The following is a 14,241-nucleotide window of genomic DNA, read 5'->3' on the forward strand; positions in this document are numbered from 1 at the left end:
CCCCCCCCCCCCCCCCCCCCCCCCCCCCCCCCCCCCCCCCCCCCCCCCCCCCGGCCTTCCCTCTGAGATTCTACAGTCTGTTCCATGCTTCTGTGTCTCTGGATCTATTTTGTTCATTAGATTCCACATATGAGTGAGGTCATGTGATACTTGTCTTTGTCTGACTGGCTTATTTTGCTTAGCACAATACTCTCCAGGTCCATAGTGTCTCAAAGGGTAAGCGATCCTTCTTTTTTACAGCTGCATAGTATTCCATTGTGTAAATGTACCACAGCTTTTTAATTTTTTTAAAAATATATATTTTTATTGATTTCAGAGAGGAAGAGAGAGGGAGAGACAGGAACATCAATGATGAGAGAGAATCATTGATCAGCTGCCTCCCGCACGCCCCCCATTGGGGATTGAGCCCACAACCTGGGCACTTGTTTACTTATTGAGTAGGGGCCCAGTGCACAAATTTGTGCACCTTGAAAGGAGCTGTGGACTGGGAGGCTGCGGTGGACACAGGGGCAGGTCTCGGCCCATCCTCTGTACCCTCGCCTGCCATGGTCCCATCTGCTGGCAGCCCTGCTCCCACCGCCACTGCTCGCATCCGATGACGGCACGGATCAATTGGGGCGGGTGCCAGCAGCAGGTGCGAGCAGCGGCTGCTGCCTGGTCACCCCTCAGGAGCAGGGGGAGGTGGAGAAGCCCTGAGGGGCAATCGGGGCCAGCAGCTGACACTCGCACCCGCTGACGGCGCTGAGCAATTGGGGCGGCGCCAGGCGCTGGCAGCGGGTGGCAGCAGGTGCGAGCGCTGGGTGGGACCATGGCGTGCCAGAGCAAAGAATTCTCAGTAACCACCAGAGGCTGGCTCCAACGAAACCAACCGGTGCCCCACCTTGGTCTGGCACCCTCGCTCACCTGCTGCAGCTGACGCCCGCCATGTTCCATGCTCTGCCGCCTGCTGCTGCCGCCCGCCATGTTCCGCGCACCCCCTGGTGGTCAGCGCACATCATAGGGACTGGTTATTCCGCCATTTGGTCTATTTGCATATTAGCCTTTTATTATATAGGATAGGATGGTAACCATTCTGACAGGTGTGAGGTGATATCTCATTGTGGTTTTAATTTGCATTTCTGATGATTAGTGACTTCGAGCATTTTTTCATACTGTATTGGCCATCTATTGGCCATCTGTATGTCCTCTTTGGAGAATTGTCTATTCAGGTCCTTTGCCCATTTTTAAATTGGACTTTATTGTTGACTAGTATGAATTCTTTATGTACTTGGATATTAACCCTTTATCAGATGTATCACTGGCAAATATGTTCTCCCATACAGTGGGTTCTCTTTTCATTTTGATGGTGGTTTCTTTTGCTGTGCAGAAGCTTTTTAGTTTGATGTAGTCCCATATGTTTAGTTTTTCCTGTTTCTCTTACCCTTGGAGAGGTATCAGTGAAAATTCTGCTACGTGAGATGTCTGAGTTTTTACTGCCTACGTTTTCTCCTAGGATTTTTATGGTCTCATGACTTACATTTTGAACTTATTCTTGTGTCTGGTGTAAGTTGGTGGTCTAGTTTCATCTTTTTTGCATGTGTGTGTCCAGTTTTCCCAAAACCATTTGTTGAAAAGACTGTCTTTACACCATGGTATGTTTTTGCTTTCCTTGTCAAATATTGACAGCAATAGTGTGGGTCAATTTCTGGGGTCTCTGTTCTGTCCCATTGGTCTATATGCCGGTTCTTATGACAGTAACAGGCTGTTTTGATTACAATAGCTTTGTAGTATAGTTTGATATCCAGTATTGTGATCCCTCCAACTTTGTTCTTCTTTTACAAGATTGCTGTGGCTGTTTGGGGTCTTTTTGTTTGTTTGTTTGAACCCCTATTAAGGTGCCTGATTCACATCATAGACACAGTAGATATGTAGATTTATTATGACACTTTTCAAGAATGTGGCAATAAATTGTCTTGAGGAAGGGAATAGGGCATATGAGTTAACCCAGTCCCGCCTTTCTGAATGCACTGTGCTCTGTACCTTTAAAGGTGTTGGAACCCTCTAGCCTGTCTGGTCAACTTGGCCCCTCACCATTCAAAGTCCAGTAAAGACACCACCTCATTGGTGAGGCCTTCTCCACCAGGTGTAGCATGTTCCCTTGAGCCCCAGAGCTCTTGGGACACACCTGTATCTTCCCACCTCACAAAAGATGTCGTCTGTCTCCACATCTGGCTGAACCATCATTCACCTTGCAATCTGCCCCCTTTACCCCCAGGATAACATTTAGTATTTGTTGAAGAAAGAATATTGAAACTGTAAGGTTAACTTACCTTATTAAAAGCTTAGGTATGAGAAATACTGATCACCAAAACTATCTCTAGTATGCCATTCAGTGTTTGAGACTTTACCCTCTGATCAGGCTAACTCATTGGAGCCCTGTGCCCAGAGAGTGCACGTCCCCAGGCCCTGAGTCACATGACTACGGGTTGGCTCATGCCTTGACTGGTGCTGAGGGACAGTGGGAGAAACAGCCATTAATATTTCTGTGTGGCATGGCTAAGAGGACATTATTACAGCTCACAGGTTTGCTTCCTGAGGACCATGAAAAATAAGTCCTGTGATCTCTATGCTAGGAACATTTTGCTTCTTTTGAGTATGGCAGTGTTTTTTACTTTGCAAAGTGAGTTATTTGGTTACTGAGAAGCTAAGATGTGCACTTAACTGCAATGCTGCAAGCTAACTTTCCCCCATCTCCCCTGGAATATGATTTATCTATTCTTAATGACCTCTCTGTATTGTGATGAACATATTTTGGGAATGAGACAGATGGCAGCACTTGCCCTGGGCACACAGCCATCATGTGCAGAATTGGGTCTGGAACCCATGTGCTCTGACCTTATCAGGCAGAGACTAAAAGAAACCAAGTGGAAAGGAAGTGAATGCTTCTAGATCAGCCTCTGGGATTTCCCAGGGACAGTGCAGAACTGCCAAAGACATCTATATCCCTCACTTCAGGCCCCAAGGGGGCCCTGGAGTCTCTAGGAAGATGGAGGTGAACAGAGCACTTATGACTATCACACTGTTGGGCCATTCGGTCAGGGGCCCTGGGCAGGCCTCTCCTCATTACACAAGCTCAGTGTCTCTTTAGTGCTTCCCTAGCACATGATGGGTATGCAACAAGCAGCTGTTACTGAATGAGTCCCACTTGGGCTTGGCTATTCCCAGGGCTAGGATGTTGTACCCTTCACTACATTAGGTCTGGAAGTCAGGACCACTGTGCTCTAGAGGTCAGGGCTGGTGTGGCCAGGATAAAATTGTAATCATTGCCTATAAGATGAAGTTAGTTGGTTGCCAGAGGGAAGGGGGTGGGAGGAGAAGGCAGCCCCAATATATGGTGACAGGAGATTTGACTTTGGGTGGTGGGCACATGGTGGAATATACAGATCTTGTAACAATCTAGGTCAGTGGTCGGCAAACTCATTAGTCAACAGAGCCAAATATCAACAGTACAACGATTGAAATTTCTTTTGAGAGCCAAATTTTTAAAATTTAAACTATATAGGTAGGTACATTGTTATTAACTTAATTAGGGTACGTAGTATTTTGTGGAAGAGCCACACTCAAGGGGCCAAAGAGCTGCATGTGGCTCACGAGCCGCAGTTTGCCAACCACTGTACTAGATAGAAACCTACACCTGAAACCTATATCATGTTGACCAATGTCACTCCAATAAATTTAATATGAAAAAAGGTGAAGTTAGGGCCAAGCATGTCCTTTCCAGAACCCTCTTGTTCTGAGGGAAGTATTTTCAGATAACTTTAACCTGGGACAAGAGGGGTAGATCCTGTCCTGCAAGCAAGTCAAACCCAAAGGCTAACAGGGCCAAATAAACAAGGTTTAAGTTTATGTGGGCTGCAAAAATCAAAAACAAAAACAAAGCTTCAATTTTCATAGATTTCGATAGACACATGCTGAATACAAGGGCTGAAATAAATGAGTAATCGGTAACATAAAATAGAACATTTTAATAAAATTTAATATTTTTTCTTGAACATTAACTTACCAGAAACTGAATAATTGCAAATTAATAAGCGTAATGCAAATAAACCCACTGTTCTCTGAAAGCGAAATATTTCCTGTTGTGCACACTAAACAAGTCAGTACAAGACTAACGATGTGGCAATCGGCTGCTAAAATATTCGCTGCTGGTATTAGTGGACAGAAATGGTGCGCCTGTGGTAAGGCACATAATGGGAAGTGAATGCAACACGATTATAGTAATCAGTCATTAGCGAACGTTGTAGTTTGTTATTAATAATTACGTATAACAGGATATTATAAAAATTAACCAGTTAACTGCCATGCGTCCAAAACGGGATGTTGGAATTTCTTCCATATGCGCTGGAATATTTATGAGTTTAAGTTACCATAATTTTCTTTACAAACCCAGAGATGTCACTAACAAGTCTGATTTTAAAATTGGGCGACCAGAGTTGATATGCGAGGTTTGCGACTATAGACGCGCGTGGTGTGTGGGGAGGATTACGAAATTTTTATTAAAATGTTCCTTCCATACCGTTATATTGGCTGGGCCGCAAACATATTCATTGTGGGCCACATGCGGCCCGAGGGCCAGTTTGACATGCTTGCTGTACTGTGTACTTGGTGCTGGAGAAGGTTCCCCAGGAGGGTGGTGGGCGCCCGAGAACCAGCCCGTCCCGAGCTGCAGTCTCAGGGGGTAGGGAGGTCGGTGGGTAGGGAGTCCGGTGGTAGGGAGTCAGTGGGTAGGGAGGTCAGTGGGTAGGGAGCCAGTGGGTAGGGAGGGCAGAGGGTAGGGAGGGCAGTGGGTAGGGAGATCAGTGGGTAGGGAGGGCGGTGGGCAGGGAGGGCGGTGGGTAGGGAGTCAGTGGGTAGGGAGTCCGGTGGTAGGGAGTCAGTGGGTAGGGAGGGCAGAGGGCGGTGGGTAGGGAGATCAGTGGGTAGGGAGTCCGGTAGGGAGGTCAGTGGGTAGGGAGTCCGGTGGGTAGGGAGTCCGGTGGGCTGGGAGTCCGGTGGGCAGGGAGGGCGGTGGGTAGGGAGTCCGGTGGGGAGGGAGGGCGGTGGGCAGGGAGGGCGGTGGGTAGGGAGGTCTGTGGGTAGGGAGTCCGGTAGGGAGGTCAGTGGGTAGGGAGTCCGGTGGGTAAGGAGGGCGGTGGGCAGGGAGGGCGGTGGGCAGGGAGGGCGGTGGGTAGGGAGGTCAGTGGGTAGGGAGTCCGGTAGGGAGGTCAGTGGGTAGGGAGTCCGGTGGGTAGGGAGTCCGGTGGGCAGGGAGGGCGGTGGGCAGGGAGTCCGGTGGGCAGGGAGTCCGGTGGGCAGGGAGTCCGGTGGGGAGGGAGTCCGGTGGGCAGGGAGTCCGGTGGGCAGGGAGGGCGGTGGGCAGGGAGGGCGGTGGGCAGGGAGGGCGGTGGGCAGGGAGGGCGGTGGGCAGGGAGGGCGGTGGGCAGGGAGTCCGGTGGGCAGGGAGTCCGGTGGGCAGGGAGGGCGGTGGGCAGGGAGTCGGGTGGGCAGGGAGTCCGGTGGGCAGGGAGGGCGGAGGGCAGGGAGTCCGGTGGGCAGGGAGTCCGGTGGGCAGGGAGGGCGGTGGGCAGGGAGTCCGGTAGGCAGGGAGTCCGGTAGGCAGGGAGGGCGGTGGGCAGGGAGTCCGGTGGGCAGGGAGTCCGGTGGGCAGGGAGGTCGGTGGGCAGGGAGTCCGGTGGGCAGGGAGGTCGGTGGGCAGGGAGTCCGGTGGGTAGGGAGTCCGGTGGGCAGGGAGGGCGGTGGGCAGGGGGTCAGTGAAGGACCTCACGGCCGCCTCTCCCCTGCAGCTCTGTTGAAGATGCACTGGACACCGGAACACGCCCAGCCTCTCAACCAGTGGCCAGAGCAGCACCTGGACGTCTCCTCCACCACCCCGTCGCCAGCCCACAAGTTGGAGCTGCCCCCTGGGGGTCGCCAGCGCTGCCACTATGCTTGGGCGCACGACGACATCTCGGCCCTGACGGCCTCCAACCTCCTCAAGCGCTACGCAGAGAAGTACTCGGGGGTCCTGGACTCGCCCTACGAGCGCCCCACCCTGGGCGCCTACGGCGACGCCGCCTTTCTCAACGGCGCCAAGGGGGACCCCGAGCCCTGGCCAGGGCCGGAGCCACACTACCCCTTGGCCTCGCTCCACGAAGGCCTGCCCGGAACCAAGTCGGGCAGTGGGGGCGGCTCCGGGGGCCTCGGGGGCTCCCCGGTTTTAGCCGGGAACCTGCCTGAACCCCTCTACGCCGGCAATGCGTGCGGGGGCCCGTCGGCGGCGCCCGAGTACGCGGCCGGCTACGGCGGGGGGTACCTGGCCCCGGGCTACTGCGCGCAGACGGGGACCGCGCTGCCCCCGCCGCCCCCGGCCGCGCTGCTGCAGCCCCCGCCTCCGCCCGGCTACGGCCCCTCGGGGCCTCTGTACAACTACCCCGCGGGGGGCTACGCCGCGCAGCCGGGTTACGGGGCTCTGCCGCCGCCCCCGGCCCCGCCGCCCACCCCCTACCTGCCCTCGGGCCTGGCGGCGCCCACGCCCCTGCCCGCGCCCGCCCCGGCCCGGCCCGCGCCCGCCTCCTACGGCTTCCAGGCCGCCGCTCCGGGGGCGGAGGCCGGGGTGTCGCTGAAGCGCAAGGCCGCGGACGAGGGCGCGGAGGGCCGCTACCGCAAGTACGTCTACGAGCCCACCAAGGCCCCGGCGGCCGACGGCGCCGCCTACCCCGCCGCGGACAACGGCGACGGTCGAGGCAACGGGTTCCGGGCGAAGCCGCCGGGGGCGGTGGAGGAGGCGTCGGGCAAGTACGCCGGCGGCGTCCCGCTCAAGGTCCTGGGCTCCCCGGGCTACGGCCCGCAACTCGAGTCATTTGAAAAGTTCCCGGAGCGCGCGCCGGCCCCGGTTCCCCGGGGGGCCTTTGCCTTGCCGTCGGAGGAGCCCCTCAAAGCTGTGGACCCGGGGGCCCTGGAGCTGGTGACGAGCAAGATGCTGGACTGCGGGCCCCCGGTGCAGTGGGCAGACGTGGCGGGCCAGGGCCCGCTCAAGGCGGCGCTGGAGGAGGAGCTGGTGTGGCCCCTGCTGAGGCCGCCCGCCTACCCCGGCAGCCCGCGCCCGCCGCGGACCGTGCTGCTCTTCGGGCCGCGGGGGGCGGGCAAGGCGCTGCTGGGGCGCTGCCTGGCCACGCAGCTGGGAGCCTCGCTGCTGCGCCTGCGCGCAGCCTCGCTGGCCGCGCCCGGGGCCGCCGAGGGCGCGCGCCTCCTCCAGGCGGCCTTCGCGGCTGCGCGCTGCCGCCCGCCGGCGGTGCTGCTCATCAGCGAGCTGGACGCGCTGCTGCCGGCCCGGGAGGACGGCGCCGCCGCCGCGGGCTCGCTGCTCGCGCCGCTCCTGGCTTGCCTGGACGGCGGCTGCGGCGCGGGGGCCGACGGCGTGCTGGTTGTGGGCACCACCTCGCGGCCCGCTGCTCTGGACGAGGCCACCCGCCGGCGTTTTGTTCTCCGCTTTTACGTGGCGCTGCCCGATGGTACGGCCCGCGGACAGATCCTGCAGCGGGCGCTGGCCCAGCAGGGCTGCGTGCTGAGCGATCGGGAGCTGGCGGCCCTGGTGCAGGGCACCCAGGGCTTCTCCGGGGGCGAGCTGGGGCAGCTGTGCCAGCAGGCGGCGGCCGGGGCGGGCCTCCCGGGGCTGCAGCGCCCCCTCTCCTACAAGGACTTGGAGGCGGCCCTGGCCAAGGTGGGCCCCCGGGCCACCCCCAAGGACCTGGACTCGTATGTGGAGTGGGACAAGATGTACGGCTTCGGACACTGACGGCGCGACGGGGAGGCGCGGGAGCCGCCATCCCCCCCTCCCCGGTCCTGGGAGGGATGTCTGTAACCCACCTGGCTGGGAGGGTGCCGAGTGGTGAATGTGGGGAGGGAGGAAACGGGGCCGTTGGTGGATTTTTTTTTTTTTCCGTGGGAAGGAAAATGCTTCTGCTAGGCAGATAGATGCCATATGCGCTGTGTACTCAGGTTTTTTTCTATTTATTGTGGACGGGAAGCTCGCCATCTCAGCCCCTCAGACGGGCATGTCTGCCTGGGGCCTAAGGAACTCTTGCGCTCTCACCACAATTCTTTTGTCTCCTCGCTATCTGAATGCCTCCCTCCTCCTCCCCCCACTCCCCCCTCTTTCTTTGCTTTCGCTTAGTTTTCTCTTTCTGCCTTATTGTCACTACCCCCCCACCCCCCATCCTGCCCAGTTTCTCTTTTGCTCCTCCCCCCCCCCTATCTCCATCTACCACCCTCTGCGCTGTCTCCATCCCTTGCTCTCTAGCTTCTGTGCCTCTTGGTCCTTCTCCCTGCCTTCTGTCCCTCTCATTCAAAGACTGCGGTGTCCCTTTGCAGGAGATCTGGAGGTCCAGCGGCTGAGGAGGAGGGGATGGGGAGTTCCCTCCCACCCCATTACCCAGCTGAAACCTTGGGTCTGGGGGAGGTGTCAAGCAAAAACCACCCAAAGAAGGGTTTGTTGTTGTTGTTTGTTTTTGAGGGGGAAATCCCAGGAATGTAGCTTGTTTAATATTTAGGCCTCTTTTTTTTTTTTTTTTTGTAAGATGTGTAGAACTTGCTGTTTTTCTTTTTCTTTTGACAACTCAGGAAGAAACTGACCTCAGAAAGAATGTTCGACTTGGGCTACTCTCCTGTGTGATCCCACCCCCCACCCCACCCCCCAGGAGAGCCAACTCTCCCAGAAGACGTAGAAAGTGAGACTTGTGGGGAAGGGGAGAGGAGGACCAGAGCTACCCTTCGAGCCCTGCTCTTCCTGGGTCAGATGGAAGCAGAATGTATTTGTAGGCTTCCTCCCCAGCCCAAGGTTGTAGGCAGGGGTGTTGGGGAGCGTGCTGTGGGATTTGGGAGCAGGTGAGTCTTGCCCCCTTTCTGCTACTCCTCCAGCTGGGTCCCACTCTCAGCTTAGTATTTTCTATGAAGGGTTAACTCGCCCACTTCCTGCCCCAGACCCTGAGAGGCCCAAAGGGGAAGGTGACAGAGGCAGACAGTCCGCAGAGAGGTCAGCTCTCCTGGCCATCGACCAGGCGGAGGTCTCCTGTATTCAGGCCACGGGGATCGCCTCTGGAGGGAAAGACAGTTTGGCCACCAGTCTGGTTGGGCACAAAACTGACTACAGACTCACCCTTCCCTGTCTGCTGGGAGGCTCTGATGAGGGGTGAGCATCCGACGCAGGAGAGGTTCTGTGGGGAAGTATCCTTTCTCATTCTCCTGGGGTCCTAGGTCTTGAGGGCAGGCAGCGTGAGGGGGCAGGCTGTTTTATTCTAACGGTGGGGGTTTATTCTCAGTCATACCCACACCTTCCACCAGAAGCCCAGGCGTGGGCTTCCTTCTGAGAACCGTGTTCCTCCTCTCCCGACCAACTTCCCTTGATGGGGCTTCAGCCGTTTGCCACCTCCCCCTCGGGAGCCCATTTCACAACTCTGGCCTTTGGTCCAAAGTTGGGGGGAACAGGCCCTCACCCCTAACATCTTTTCTCTCCCACCCCAGCCTCCCTCCCTGATCCCTGCCTGCCCTTACAGCTGCTACAGTCTCTGTACCACCCCCACTCCCAGCTGGAAGGGTGTGCAGGGGGAGCATCCGGGTGCCAAGGTGCGGAGGGCTGCACTGGCCCCGCAGAGCCGCCAGGAGAGCTGCTCTGTGTTTTCCTCTCACCCTGGGCCTCTTTCTGGCCCTCCTCTCCCTGCAGCTGGCTGTGGGCAGGCCTGTTGCCTCAGAAGCAGTGGGTGGGCTGCAGGGTCTTGGCTGTGAAAGGCCCTTAGAGGGAGCCAGGAGTGAGGAGGTTCTCTCAGGTGTGTGTATGTATATGGGGGGGGAGGGCATCAGGGAAGTGGGGTGGGGATCCCTCCCCTTCAAGAGGCAGGCGGCTCTGGGGGTTGGGGGGCCTCATTGATTGAGACCCACCGCCTCTTCTACTGGCCTTGGGGAACTTTGCACAAGGAGACATCCCCTAATCTACTAGCACCTACCTCATGGGCACTGGGTTGGGTGGGGGAAGGGCAGGTCCAACTCTGGCAATGTTGGGGGGGGGCATACCAAAGAATCCAGGGGCAGGGGTTGGGGGAGGACAGACACAGCAAGCTGGCCCTCCCCTTCCTCCACCCAGATTGGGGTCGGGGTCCTCTCCTCCAGCTGTAACCATTTCTACCTCATTTTGCTGTGTGTTGTACATGGACGTATTTATCTCCTGTCTGAAGATGCTCTGCAGTTGTGGTCTGTCTACCTCAGAAGAGACTGTATTTTAAAAGAAAGTATTACACAGTATTAAAGCGATGACATGTGGTTTCCAGAGGATTTCTTGGCGGGGGTAGCGAGATGTGGGGAGCCCTCTGGGGAATGCGTGGGCATCCAGGCCCGGCAGTGCCCTTGGTGTGGTGCTGTGGGTGTTACTAGTCCTCGAGCAAAACGTTACTGCGGAACCCCTGCTGTTCAGTCTGGCACCAGCAGTGCCCACCAGGCTCTGGGCCCTGCGGCCACCAGGTGAAAGGCCATACGCTCCGGCTCCGGAAAGCCCCTGGGTAGGGAAGGCTCTCATGCAATTCTGAGCTCTCAGAGGCTCTGCATTGGGCCAGACTCGGAGGTATGGGGGGCAAAGAAAGGCTTACATGTTTGATGAATGAATGAGTGAATGAAGGAATAAATGAGTGCATGGAGGAAAGTGGGCAGAGTGTGGAGATCGCTGAATTCTAGTCTTAAGGTCCCAAGATCCTTTATCCGCCACCGGTTACCAATCCCCAAACTATCTTTGACAACTCGGCACAAACTGGGAGACTGATACAACTAGGAAGGAGCAATCAATGTGTCTTTGTCACATCGATGTTTCTCTCTCTGTCTCTCCCCTCCCTTCCACTCTCTCAAAAAAATCAATGGAAAAAATATCCTCTGGTGAGTATGAACAAAACAAACAAAACAAGAATGCCCAGAAAAGACCCTGACTCACAAGGGTGGTGGTGGGGTGTCAGAAAAACTTCCTGGACAGGAGCGGGCACAGCAACAAAGAATGGAGGCCGGCAGCGGCACCCTCCATGTGATTTGCTATAAGAGCGTAAAGTGAGGGCGGGAGCGGTGAGGCTGGAGGAGTCACTGGGACACAGCCACTGCCCCGGGAGGACCTCACAGGCCCTGTGGGGAGCCGAGGCTCCGCGAGGAATGGCGTGTGTGTTTGGGCAGGTGGGTGGGTGGGACACAACTGATTTGAAAGTTAATTCGCACAAATCTTTTTTACTAAAGGATGCACTGGTTGCTATGGAGACAGTAGACGGACTTTCTGCCTAACGGGGGAGACAATAAAAGGGCAGAGCTGTAGGAGTAGATAGGATGGAGTCAGGGAGGGCTTTCCAGAAGAGACCTGTCAGCTGAGGAGTGACCCAGGCAGAACAGAGTGAAGCCAAGATGCAAAGGAGAGCCAGAGCCATTGGCTGGGGACCGAACAGGTTAGTGTGTGTGTGGAGGGAGGTGGGGACTGGAGGAGGAGCTTACCTCACCCAGACAAGACTGGGGGAAGGTTTGGATGCCCATGTCGGGGGATGGGAAATGACAGTCTAGAGATGTCTAGTATTTAGCTGGAAAGAAGAGAATTTAGGTATTGATTGGATATCAGAGAGAATGGAAAGCTAGGGGTCCAGGGCTTCTGGGGAAGGATGAGGAGGGGCGGGAAATGGGTTAGAAGAGATGCCAGGGACTTTTTAAAGCTGAGGCATCAGTGGGGCAGCCCCTCCCAGTCTCAGGGGGACTGAGTCCCACCCATCCAGGGGTGTTGGGAAACTCCCAACTCCTGGATGTTGTAAGACCCTGCGTCTTCATTTCTGTGTGTTGGGAGATGACCCTCCAACCAGTCACGTGTATTGGAAGCCCCCTTCCAGGTCCTGGGGTGCTGGGCTCCCTCGCCCCAGTTGCTGAATGTGGAAGCCTCCCCTCCCCACCACCCGTGGGGGTTAGCGCCCCTCCCCTCCCCGTGCGCATTCGGAGCTTCCGCGTCACCGCCCGGCGATGGCGGCTCCCGCTCCGAGCGGGGCCCTAGGCGTGGCGCTCTGGGGCTCGGTACTGGTTCTGGCGGGGGCCTTGGACGCCATGGGGCCTCACACAGCCGTCCGCCTGGCCGAGCTGCTGACCCCGGAGGAGTGCAGCCATTTCCAGTCGCTTCTGAAGGCGCCAGACCCGGACGTGGAGGAGGAGCTGGCCAGACTTTCTGAGGATCGGTTGGCCCGGGCCGAACCGTCGGGGCCCACGTCGGGGTCGCCGGGCCGGCGGCGGCGGGAGGCGACTGACCCCGAAGTTTCCGACGGCTGCCGGGAGGGGCTGGCAGCTTGGCTGGCGGCCGAGGCCCCGACCCTGCCCTGGGACCGCGTGGCCCGGGCCCTGCGGCGCTGCGGCCGCCCCGACGTGGCCCGGGAGCTGGGCAAGAACCTCCACCAGCAGGCGACGCTGCAGCTGCGCCAGTTCGGGCAGCGCTACCTGCCGCCCGGCGCGCCCCCGGCGCTGGCCGGGGTCCCCGCGGCAGCCCCCGCCCCGGCTCCGGCCCGGCTCCGGGTCCCCGGGGCAGCCCCCGCCGCGGCCCCGCGCTCCCGCCGCGCCTCGGCCTCGGAGCCGAACTGGGACGAGCTGGAGCTGATCGTGGAGCGCCTGCCTCCGGCACCGTACGAGCGCAGCCCCGCAGGCTGGGCCGGGCCGCTGGCGCTCGGCTTCTGCGCTGGCTTCGTGGGGTCGCTGGGCGCTGGGGCGCTGCTCGTCCTGCTCACGCTGTGGATCACGGGCGGCGATGGCGATGGCGATGGCGATGGGGTGCGGCCGGGCAGCCCCGGCCCTCCCGCCACCGCCGGGCCCAGGCCACGGGAGGCGCACGGCTGGTGGGAGGCCACGCCGCTCTTGACTGAAGAGCAGCTGGTGTCGCCGGGGGCCTGGGCCTGGGCTGCAGATGGGCCAGATCCTCCCTCACCCCAGTGCCCCCGGATGTAAAGCGGGCACAGTTTTGGGGTAGTGCTCCCTGTGACGTATTATAAAAGTTACAAAACACGCCAAGGAGGGAGCGATCGGTTTGTTAGTTCGTTGGAAATGATGGGCCTATTCAGGGAGGAGGGGGGAGGAGGCAGGCCCTCCCAATTCTTGTCGGCTTCAGTTCCTTATTTTGAACCTATTCTTCCACTAAGAGCTACCATTTATCGAGCACTAACAATGTGCCAGGCCCTATGCTGAGCAGTTACATTATTTGATCTAATTTTCAAAACCCAAGGCAGAAGGTATTAACTCCATTACACATAAGAAAACTCTGGTTAGGAGTTCCTAACCTCATCTAGCGAGCGGCACAGGAAGGCTTTTGAACCAGAACTGCCTGAGCTGCAGAGGAAATGATCTGTGAGCCGTAAGGGAGCGTGGGAAGCGTAACCTGACGGAACAAAATGCTGGCTTCTGTCCGCTCTGAGGCTCTGCTGCAGTGTGTAGGGGGCGCCACAGCTGGAGGTGTGCCCAGCCCCGGGGCCTGCTGCCTCCAAGCTTCTCTCCTCATTCTGAAGGTCTACCAAGAGCCCCAAACCTTTCCCACCCTCCTGGATGGCTGGGCACTGCCAGACCAAGCACCTGAGCCTGGGTGAGCCCTCACACGGACTCTGCTCAGATTATGTCTCCCCCTCCAGCGCCCCCGCGTCCTCAGGGGAAGGTAAAAGGGCGGCTGTGGGGTCCTGCTGGGTGGGACTGCGGGACTTCCCATCCACCCTGGGCTAAGGGGCTTTGGTGTGAGAGCAATGACAGAATGACAGGCCAGTCCAAGAGGAGAGTTGAAAACAAGATTGACGTAACCCTTTATTGCAAATTCTAAAGTAAAAAGATGTACAGTACAAAGTAAAATTGAAATTTCAGACTATAAACTTCCAATCCACTTATACATTCTCATTTCTCCAGCATTTCTGCCATTTCCGCATAAACGGAACAGGGGACAAGTTGAGGCGGTGAGGGAAGGAGATACAGCAAGGGGAAAAAGTAAGTGTTCAGAATAATCACAAACCCCAGAAGCAAGTGAAAGGAAAGATATTTTCTCGACCTGCTGTCCTGGTGATGAGAAGCGGGAGTGGTTGGAGCAGTGCAGTTTAAAATGGCTCTCAGAATAGCAGCATTTATGGTACCATTGCATCTTCCTTAAGTCCAAAGAATACTTCGCCCTTCCCTAGTGCCTTTGCCTCTGTATCTCAAAACACTTTACAC

General features: G+C 57.4%; 2 protein-coding genes across 2 annotated transcripts in view; both read left to right on the forward strand.

Annotated features, from left to right (window-relative positions):
* FIGNL2 (fidgetin like 2) overlaps positions 1–7,861 on the forward strand; it is a 29,830-nt gene extending 21,969 nt beyond the window's left edge. The window contains exon 2 of the mRNA XM_054718455.1: positions 5,823–7,861. Within this exon, the coding sequence (XP_054574430.1) occupies positions 5,834–7,813 (1,980 nt within the window). The 5' untranslated portion in view covers positions 5,823–5,833 and the 3' untranslated portion in view covers positions 7,814–7,861. The remainder of the gene's footprint in view (positions 1–5,822) is intronic.
* A 4,167-nt stretch (positions 7,862–12,028) lies between these two features.
* On the forward strand, positions 12,029–13,065 carry TMDD1 (transmembrane and death domain 1). Its single transcript, XM_054718456.1, has one exon. The coding sequence runs from the start codon at positions 12,037–12,039 to the stop codon at positions 13,000–13,002; it is 966 nt and encodes a 321-aa protein (XP_054574431.1). The 5' UTR covers positions 12,029–12,036; the 3' UTR covers positions 13,003–13,065.
* The last annotated feature ends 1,176 nt before the right edge of the window (positions 13,066–14,241 follow it).

This window comes from Eptesicus fuscus, chromosome 7 (genome assembly GCF_027574615.1).
Source record: "Eptesicus fuscus isolate TK198812 chromosome 7, DD_ASM_mEF_20220401, whole genome shotgun sequence".
Classification (NCBI taxonomy): Eukaryota; Metazoa; Chordata; class Mammalia; order Chiroptera; family Vespertilionidae; genus Eptesicus; species Eptesicus fuscus.

What these genes read in the sequence shown, in the direction of transcription:
- TMDD1 (XM_054718456.1), top strand. Translation starts at nt 12,037, where the DNA reads ATGGCGGCTCCCGCTCCGAGCGGGGCCCTAGGCGTGGCGCTCTGGGGC.